Source organism: Porites lutea, chromosome 9 (assembly GCF_958299795.1).
Source record: "Porites lutea chromosome 9, jaPorLute2.1, whole genome shotgun sequence".
Classification (NCBI taxonomy): Eukaryota; Metazoa; Cnidaria; class Anthozoa; order Scleractinia; family Poritidae; genus Porites; species Porites lutea.
In genome coordinates, this window is record NC_133209.1 from 5,058,151 (window position 1) to 5,068,138 (window position 9,988).

Here is a 9,988-nt window from a genome sequence, read left to right on the forward strand (position 1 = left end):
TGATATTCAATAGTTCCTTTACCGTATAAAGCTGTTACTTTTATGTTGGCACCCATTTGCTAAGGTTATAAATTGGCTAAACTTTCGTGAAAAGTCGTCAAAAACTGTGGTTAAGCGACGACACGCATTACGAACATGTCGAACATGTGGTAGATCAATTCATTTTCCAAAGATCACTAGGTTTTTATCTTCGAGTACGCCAAAAACAAGCAAGTGCTAGAGCCAAAATCTCAGCCCTGCTTTAATATTAGTTTCGTAACTGCTGTAAAGAGAAGTCCGTAGAATTAAGAAAATAACTCACTGAGGCTGATCCCACACAGTTTTGTCTTCTGGAAGGGTGAAGTGTTGTTCCTTCGTCATATGTTCCAAGACGGCTATTCTTGAAGGAAAGTTCTCGTGGCACTTCACACAGTTTTTCTTGTACATCTGTCTCGAATAAAATGAACGGAGTGTTTCGCTTTTTTGTTTTTCAAGAACAAGTATGGTATATTAGGAAATTTAAGATTCAACGAGGCGACGACAACGAGAAGCTCGCCTTTACAGCGAACTTGGGCTCTTTCAGTCTTTATCACGACTATTCCTACCCACTTATTTTGTCAAATGTAAGCGAACTCTCCTGGAGTTGAATTCCACGGGACCATATCCAAGTTCAGGAAGACAAATAAAATTTCGTCGTGGCTTGTTTACGTTCTCTACACAACGCGAAATTAGGCATTTTCACGTTGTCATCGTGCAAAAACGGCAAAGAAAAAACAAAAAAAGTGAGATGCACGTGCAGAGTTGTTTGCTAATTAAACCTATTGTTTTTGTTTTTGTTTTTTAAACGTTCTCGTTGCCGTCGCGTCGTTTGACTCTCAGCGCTATCAGATATTAATCGAATTTCCCCCTCTTACGACTATACCACTTTCTAGTGCAACGTAACATGGCACAAATGTCACTAGCGAACTTAAACTGTACATATTATTCACTACTTCTTTGGTTATTGTCCGGCACAGCTATCCAACTTTACCTGTCGCCTGATGTAATTAACAACTTTTACTTGGTGGTAAAAGTCCAGTCCTGTCAGTGAGTAAACAAAAAACACAGCAAACATTTTTAATAGTTTTTTCTACCTCAAGATTTTTCTTCCTGGTGCACAAACAAAACTGTTTTTGTAAAACTTTGTTGTAAATCAAAACCAAAGTAGCCCCGCCAGCCAATCACAATTCGCACAGAATGTCAAACGAACCAGTCACAACACGAAACAAATGCGCACAACGAGTACTGAGCGCTTGCCAAACGTAGGAAAATACGCGCAAAAGGGCACAACTTATTTGGATTCTACGCCTGGACCGAGATTTTTTAGCCAATGATAAAAGGCAGAAATAAAAAGTTGGAGTAACTGCGAAATAGCTAAGTTTTCATATTTCCTTACGTACCACCCTATATTAAAACTCTCTCCATTATACCCGGACGCAAATTTTCTTCCCAAAGAATCATTCGTAGTTTAGGTGGGACCTAAGTATGATAGGTCTTAACAAAAAATGTTGGCAAGATTACGAATTCTTTTGTGTTTTCCAGTGTACGCCAAAGGTCCGTCAACTCTAGCTGGAAGGGGAAGGCTTTACTTGCAAAGTGACAAATACTGAGATAATTAAAGCGAAACATACCAAGTGATCGCTTGATGGTCAGGAAATCAAAAGAATGCTCATCCTGTAAGGAAGACAAAAATCATCTTAATTATTTTCAAGACAAGACAAAAGGAATTGACAAAAAAGTCTAAATATGAAGTGGAAGGGAAATTAAACTAAAAAGTTAACAAATAGCTTCCACTCACTGCGAGTCTATTTATTTACTTATAGGTAATGGAAGACACCAAAATTGTGGAGAGAGCATCCGTAACTAAACAGACACACAGCATAACAAAGACACACTAACAACTATAGCCTTGAAGCACTAAGTAGTTTGAGGTTTTGTTCTAATTTATTTAGTTATGTTTATGAATCCTACAGGCAACGTTATTTCAGCTTGGTTTTTTAGCTTTACGTTTTGGAGGCCATTTCTTGCTTAAACTGAAATAACCTCGCAAATATTTTCAAAAGTGAACACCCAACAGGACAAGAAAAATTCTCTGTGACATCAGCCATTTAATAGCTTGTACTCTGATAGATCACAGGAAACAACCAATCAAAATGCCCATGGATTCAGTATTAAAATGAACAAACTTTGACAAAAAGATAGTCATTTTCAAGCACTCCAAAGATTTACCCTCATATGTTGAAGAACTTCACCAGTGACAGGAAAGGATGCTTCACAGAATAGACAAACAGAGGGCGGCAAATCGCCCTTCCAGTCACTCCAATCACTGTTTACATAAACAAAATAGCAGTGAATCACTCTATTTTATATTTCAATTTGTAACAAGTAAATAATTCTCTTTCTTTGTTGGTAATATTTTGTATAATTTACAATTTAGAATTATTCTATTGTTGTATATGGCAAATTGAGGCTAGGTATAATGTGAATAATTATGCAGGTCAATAGCCAAGAACTCCATTTTCTTCAGTTGACTCGGGCATAAACAGCTAGGCTACTGCACTTCAAAGCTCTGCACAACTGAAGTGGTTATTGCCTAGAAACGAGGCTGCCAGCAATATACCAGAGAATCAAGTGCATCTTCCGAATATGGTAAGTGCTGGCTGGTTACGAATAATTAGCCTGGGTGGGTAAGAGCCATTTAGAAGTGTGGGGAAAGATTTTCAAAGAATCATAAAATATAACCTGTGCAGTAGTCATCTTAACTTAACTTAACTGACAGACGACCAATAACATTGCGATGTAATTGACCAATTAGATCAATAACCAGAGTATAATACCATCAACTGACATGATACAACTCACTTTGACTCTGAAGACGACTACCGCACAGGTTGTCGAAACATCAGTCACTGTCAACAACAACAGTCCTATCCAGGACTACAGTCACCTGGACGATCAAACTCAACCTACTTTTGAAATGACTCCTGGGTTCAAATCTTTCACGATCAAATTTATATTATACACCTATGCCCTATTTTCTTACTCTTCATCTGCACTGCCATCTGTTCTGAGTTCATTCTCTTCCACTTCATTCTCATTCTGAATGTCTTCCCATGTTTTTCCTAATTCCTGTTAATTGCAAACGAAATTTATATATATCAACTGAAGACCTTTCAGTAAGACCTGGCAACTGCTGAAACTCTGGCAGGTACTATGTCTGCAATCATCACCTATATTGCCTTGTTTTACACTTGTATAAATGCTTGCTGCTAGAATAGTTCACATACGTCACACCATATGTTTAACAGAATTATAATGCTAGCTGCACTTCAAAATGTCATTAATAATTCATAAAGAAAAAACAAAAGAATTTAATGTTTAATGATCAAGTGTCTTTATATCTGACAAAGACTTGGCTGAACTTTATGTCGCAAGAATGAGTTGATCTATATCAGAGATTTTAAAGCCATTCAAAAAACTCACAAACGTGAATTAATCAGGTGTAGAAACTCTTGACTTTGTCTCGAGTTTTTAAACCTCATTTAATACACTCCTGCTCATTTTTTAAACAGTACTTAACAATCAGTAATATTGAATATTGAAAGGACTTCAGAAAATTCACTTACCAAATAATTAATCATATAAAATCTATCATATTCCTTATTCTTAGGGTTTATCTTTTTGTGCTGCTTCTTCCTCATATGATCTTTGAGTGATGTTCTATCCTTAAATAACTTCTCGCAGAACAAGCAATGTAAACTGAAACATAAAGATACTGCAACTTCATTCTCTACTTTTATTTCAAGGGCAGAAGGGATTAGATTAGGAGTGTATGAGCCTTTTATTTTACTACTATGATGCAAGAATATTAAAGTACTATAACATACTAAGATGCAGTTAGTAGCACTGCTGTATAGCATTGTATTATTATTTCTTTTTGTTAGGATATGGCTGTGTTTATTACCTGGTTAGTTTCTGCTCCAAAACATCAAGGAACTCATTAACATTCACTAAGAAGGAACGCAAAAATGAATCTAAATCTTGAAGAGTACCAAGCTTTGATCTGGACACATTTGAAATATTACTAAAAAATTTAAATTAAAGATGTATTGTATATTTAATACTTTTTGGCCTTGCATTCTACATAAAAGTATCACAAATGCAGATGTCAAAGTAGCTCATGCATGGCTGGGCTTTGAGCAAAACCAGGTACAGTCTAACCTCTCCTTACGGACACCCCTATAATACGGACGCCTCTCTATTACGGACAGTTTGTTTGGTCCCAGATATCCCAAAAATCATAATACGGACACCTCTGTAAAGTGGACACTTGGTTCTGTCCCTTTGGTGTCCATATTAAAGAGGTTTGACTGCACAAAACAAGAAAAAGAAAACAACATGTCTGAGCACAGCCTTATGCTCTATTTATATGGAGAAACGTTGTCCCAGGTACATCTAGAAGGGTCACTCGCCTACCAGAGCTAACCTCAGCGAGCCAACTTTTCATAAATTTTTTAACAAAACATGGCGAACTGTTTGCATGAGAAACAAAAAGTTGGCTCAGCTACATTTAGTTGCAAAAATGTTGAGACACTCCCACGAAAAAACAACCTTTCATGCTTCAAATCGCTGCTAGTCACATGTCTGTGAGATATAATACTGACCTCCCACCTCCCTCCCAGTCAAAGTTGTTCCTCCAAGTTTTGAGCATGGTCTTGTATTGCTAGCAACTTTGAAAAGGGGTGGAGGGGGGGTCACAAGCACAAGATCATGGAGAGGCCATTTAAGCCAAAATACCGTACAGTGTCTCCAGTACTTTGGAGTACTTTACTTTGTAGTATGGTGAAGTGCTTAGCTGGGTCCCCCTTTAGTTATGGTAGAGTCACCCTCCTCCTCTCCATATAAGCACTTTGCCTCACCCCGCCGTGTCAACTGGATCAAGGTGAGACAATCAGAGCATGCACAAACACTGTTGGCTTGGGCAAAAGGGTTTTATTTTTTTCTAAATATCAACACTTGCTAAAGTTGACTCAGCAGCGAGTGTGATACTTCTGCCCAGGAGAGGTTTTCTTCATAAAAATTATCAGGTTATAAGAACAAACTTGTTTTGCCACATTTGTGTTTTTAGTTACTTACCAAGGTTATCTGGAAGTCCAACATTAAATCCATGGTCGGAAGTCATATGTGAGAACAATGATGTTCTGGCCAAGGAAAGAGAAATAATATTGTCTCATAGATATATGTTGGAGTAACTTTATTTTATCAATGAACAAAATTGGCACTGAATTGTTTTAAAAATTAAATTATTTTAAAATTAGGCACTTTAGCTCAAAATACTATTTAAGTAAATTAAAATGAATGACAATGAACCTGTTGCCTTCAAAATGTTGTTTACAGAAAAGACATGTTCTTGAGAAGTGTGTATCTGATCTCTCTCGTTGCTGGCATTCCAAAACATCCTCCTATATTAATAAGAAGATTTTTTAAACAACATTAACAATACATGTATGTCAATCCTATGTTCTCATCGACACACACAGAAAAATTGGCTAATATCCAGTCATGAGGACTTCAAGATTGGTCAAAAATGCCATGTACCTACAAATTTGGCATTTGGCAGATCAACATGCAGCAGTGTTCTCCCTAAATTTTAGCTCAGCAGGTAAGCGAGCATTCATGGCCTGTAAGGTAATGTTCTGGGTTCATTCTCTTCCATGTTCCCTGTCCAAAATGTGTGGCCCATAAAAAGAGAAGCTGTGTATACTTCAGTACTTTTCCATATATATTTACCAGTATTCATTTTCCTTGTGAGAATCAGATTGGATCACAACTTCCTCTTTTTGAAATCTACTTTTTAAAATTTTCTTAAACCTTCAAGCGGTTGTAGGTTGTAAAAGGGTTGTTTCAGGTGGTAAATTTTACCGGTTACCGCCAGATAAGAAGAACACTGAAGTAGTGAAAATCAAATAATTCAACAAGTATAAGTAACAGGTAAAGGTGCACACGAGCCAAAGGCCCAAACAGCTGAAGCTCATCCCAGTTTTCTTAGCATAAAGCATGCCTACAGTGTAGGAGTATTGCTATACCCCCCTGGCCAGGATGCTAGTCCCTTGTAGGGTTACCCGCCCCCTCTCCCACCAGTATGTCGCTGGTACCCATTTATACATCTGGGTGAAGAGAGACAAAGTCAAGTAAAGTTCCTTGTCTAACTAAACAATGCGATGGGCAAGGCTTGAACCCTGGACCTCCAGATCCAGAGTTCAAGGTCTTAACCGCTCCGCCACACATGCCTCCATAGACGAGTATAACTAATGAAGCATAAATCAAATTTTTTTCATGACATTGACGTGATAGGCCACTCATGAATGGAGGAACAAGACCGGAACAGAAATAATGCCTACTGCTGATGATTGTAAAGTAAGCCCAAGCACGCTGACCTGTCACTTAAAGGGTGTTTACTTTCCCCTTGCATAGCTAAGTATTTAAGAGAGAAATATCCACAGTGTAATGCTTACTAGTCTTTGACGTTGTAAATCTTCTCTCAGCGACTTTTCTTCAGGAAGCGAGTCACACAAGAGGAAATATTGGATCTTGGGACCAATGTCTGTTACAGATATGAAATCAAGTAAGAAAAAGTTAAGCCCTTGCCACTCTGAAAAGTGACCTCACTAAGATACTTGTAAGCTTTTCTGGGAACTATAAAAGGTACTATTCAATGAAAATGAAACAATCAAACACCAGCTCAAGTAGGCCATTGCTATCACACAAAGAAAAGCATCTCTGAAGAGGGACGAGCAGCCATTTACAGTCCTTCATCTGGGATTACATATCAATCTTTCTGTTATGTACAACCTGATGAAGTTTGAGCAATTCCATCAAAATATTTGACTTTGTCTCAAATTTTTCTTTGAGTCTTGAAATTTCTGTAGACTCTTACTAAGAAGCTGAGACTTCGCTTTAGAAATTATTAGAAACTTCAGGCAACAAGTTCAAAAATCCATGACGCAAGGGGGCTGACAAAAGTGGGACTTTGAGACTTAACATAAAAGGATCCAAGTTAAAGTTCAAGACCGGGATGAAAAGTTTCCAAGACCTAAATCATGACCCCCTACTCAAGGAGGCATGCAGATCAAACAAAAAAAGATCATGTTGAATGGGCAGAAAACTAACCATCTGGTTTAGAGTTGATGTTGATGACAGGGCAAAATTCTGTGATGGGTTTTTCCTTAAATCGTTTTCTCCAGTAACATGAATATCTAAGAAAATGAAATACAAATAATTTAGACCACACTGTTGTTTGAATTTCTGCAACTTAACCATTATCAAAATATTTAGAAATGGATGAGAAATATATAACCATAGGGAAGACACTCAGTTCTAGGTGTTAAGATAGTGAGAAGTGGCATGAAGAAAAGCAAGGAAAAACAGAGGGAACTCAGGATAGCTGCAAGGGAAAGGCATATCCTCCCTCTCCTCCCTCTCCCTTTCCCTTATTTTCATTTTTTTTCCCTTCTCTTCTCTTCTCTCTGGCTGCTCCCTGCTATCTGAATGCCTGGAATAGGTTACCAAGGTTCTTATTAAGTGTAGGCAGCCGGCTGAAAAACCGCTACTTGGAGATTTCAGCTGTGTACTTTTTGGGAAAAAAAGGGTGAAGTGAGAGAGAGAAAGCCTGAAATTGCCTACAGCACTCAGTTACACAGCCGCCTACCTTTACATCCTAGTTGTCTACTTTAAAACCTAATGAGAACCCTCGGTTACCTTAATTCCTTGAATACGTACCAATGCTCTAATAAGCACCCTTCACTGAATAAGTGCCCACCCACTTGGTCATTTAACAAACTAATGAAAGACATTTAATATGGACTTTATGTTTCTATTAAAGATTTAGCCAAAAAAGGGTTACACATTGTTCAGTGGAAAACTTTATAAGTGTCTCCTCATTTAGGCACCCTTCTTCTAGCCAAAATTTGAAAGGGCCCTTATTCAAGAAAAAACTGTATAGGTAAGATGTCTGTTCACAAATAATGGCATGTAAATAAGGTTACCAACATAAATAATATCAATAGGTTTCACCATGTCGTTGTATGTTTGTGTGGAAATAAAAATTATATGTATATGTTTTGTCATATGTTATTGTACTAAGTTGAGAAAAACTAGACACCTTCTCATGTCACACACTTGTGCTACATCACTGATGACAAGTTGGTGTTCTACCAAAAGATGATGCAAAACTGCATCATTCTTCCCAGCAGTGTTTGGGAATTCTCTGTCACAGAAAATACATGGAACTTTGAGTTCGGATGATGGAATCTCTCTTGAAGGACTCTCTGGGAAAGCAAGTACTTTTAAATTATGATGGTCTCCTAAAAGGAAAAAATAAACATATTTGTCTACTGTAAACCAATAAGCATATATACCATAAAATTCCAAAAAATAAGCCCCGGGGCTTATATTTTTCAAAGGCCATTTTTGAGGGGCTTATTTTTGGAGGGGCTTATGTATGGAGGGAAATTTGCATTTCAAAATCGATTGGGGTAGCTTGCAGTGGGAAGGAAATTTACCATTTTTGCTTTGTTGAACTTTGTATTCAAGGGCAAATTCCAAGTACAAGCCCCCGGGGGGCTTATATTCGGAGGGGCGACTTAACGGAGGGTTTTTTACGTTACGATTTTGGGGGGCTTATATTTGGAGGGACTTATACATGGAAGGGCTTATTTTCAGAATGTTACGGTATCCTGTCAAAGGGTTGAATTTATCAGTGGTGGACAAAACAATGACCCCAAGTCCATGGATTACCATATGGATTACCCATACAGACTACCCTAAAATGGACTATGCTGCATAAGTTTGGTGATTAGGGTTAGAACTGAGTGAATCAGGTTCCATTTAGGGTCAACATGCTGCGAAAACTGACCTGAAACTTGATTCACTCAGCTGTTTCACTACTGTTTTAGTTTAATCACTACACTTCAGTGGCATAGTCCATTTTTGGGTAGTCCATATGGGGGTAGTCCATGGACTGGGGGTCAGTGTTTTGTTCACCACCAAATTTATCACCATGGATACAGTAAAAGCCCACATCTATTAAGAACCTAGAATCTTCAAGGTCAGGCGCAACAGGTTCTTATATTTTAGAGGAGTTTTTCACAATTCAGGCTGATTAGGTTCTTAATAGGTTCTAATGTTTAGAGGTTATCATAGTACAGTCATTGGCAGAAATATTGTATACACAGTGGTTTAACACTTGTATTTTCTATATTGCACTGTGCTTTATGGAAAACATATTTCTAGAGAAAATTCAAACAAATGTAAATCAAAGAAAACATATACACAATAATGTTTAGTCAGAAGTTCCTCACACAATTAAAATCCAGAATTTTGACCATCAAAATTGTAGTGACTTTTTTTGTAGAAGAACCTATTTTTCTTTGTCAGGGTGAAACAGGTTCTTATATTTTTAGGGATTCAATTGCCATATTGCAGCCTGTAGGTTCTTAAATCACTAGGTTCTTAAATGCGGGTTTTTACTGTATCAGGGCACAGTGCAAATTAAAAGAGTAAGCAATTAGAAATTGGTTAAGGTAGGGTTTGGGGATGTTTTATTTTAAATCCTATCATTTTGTAAATGAACGAGGGCCCTTGACAATAACTGATAGGAATCCATCTTTCAAGCGGCCGACAAAAAATGAGGCGGGCAGAAAGGTTTTTCAAAGGGCTCTGAAAAAGAGGGGAGGTCGGAACCAGCAATCACAGGGTCAAATCGGATTAAACATAGAATATCCCCTGGCAGTATTAGAAATTTCTGACTTAGTATTCCTGGATTGAATTATTCTTGTCATAAACTATACTACTGTAGTGCACATTCCTTTAATTCTTTATGTTTTGCCTCAGAGGTGGCAGAACAGTAAGTTAAATGTCGTTTCAACTCACCATTGTCCGCCATGTTCGCGATCACCACACCAGTTCGTTT

The 9,988-nt window shown here is 37.7% G+C and overlaps 1 protein-coding gene across 1 annotated transcript; it reads right to left on the reverse strand.

Moving 5' to 3' along the window:
* Positions 1-290: 290 nt before the first annotated feature.
* Positions 291-9,969, reverse strand: LOC140947909 (zinc finger protein 277-like). The gene is made up of 13 exons (XM_073397128.1): positions 9,949-9,969; positions 8,180-8,381; positions 7,189-7,274; positions 6,534-6,622; positions 5,389-5,480; positions 5,155-5,219; positions 3,983-4,028; positions 3,645-3,777; positions 3,062-3,147; positions 2,248-2,344; positions 1,650-1,692; positions 1,010-1,059; positions 291-426 (listed from the first exon to the last, which is right to left on the reverse strand). Exons 1-13 carry the CDS (start codon positions 9,959-9,961, stop codon positions 298-300), a joined length of 1,131 nt encoding a protein of 376 aa, XP_073253229.1. The 5' UTR covers positions 9,962-9,969; the 3' UTR covers positions 291-297.
* Between the last annotated feature and the right edge of the window lie 19 nt (positions 9,970-9,988).

Coding starts and splice junctions, on each gene's coding strand:
- LOC140947909 (XM_073397128.1), bottom strand. Junction 5,481..6,533: donor ATTTACAACGTCAAAGACTA/GTAAGCATTACA, acceptor TTATTAATATAG/GAGGATGTTTTGGAATGCCA. Junction 1,693..2,247: donor AAGTTCTTCAACATATGAGG/GTAAATCTTTGG, acceptor TCTTCCTTACAG/GATGAGCATTCTTTTGATTT.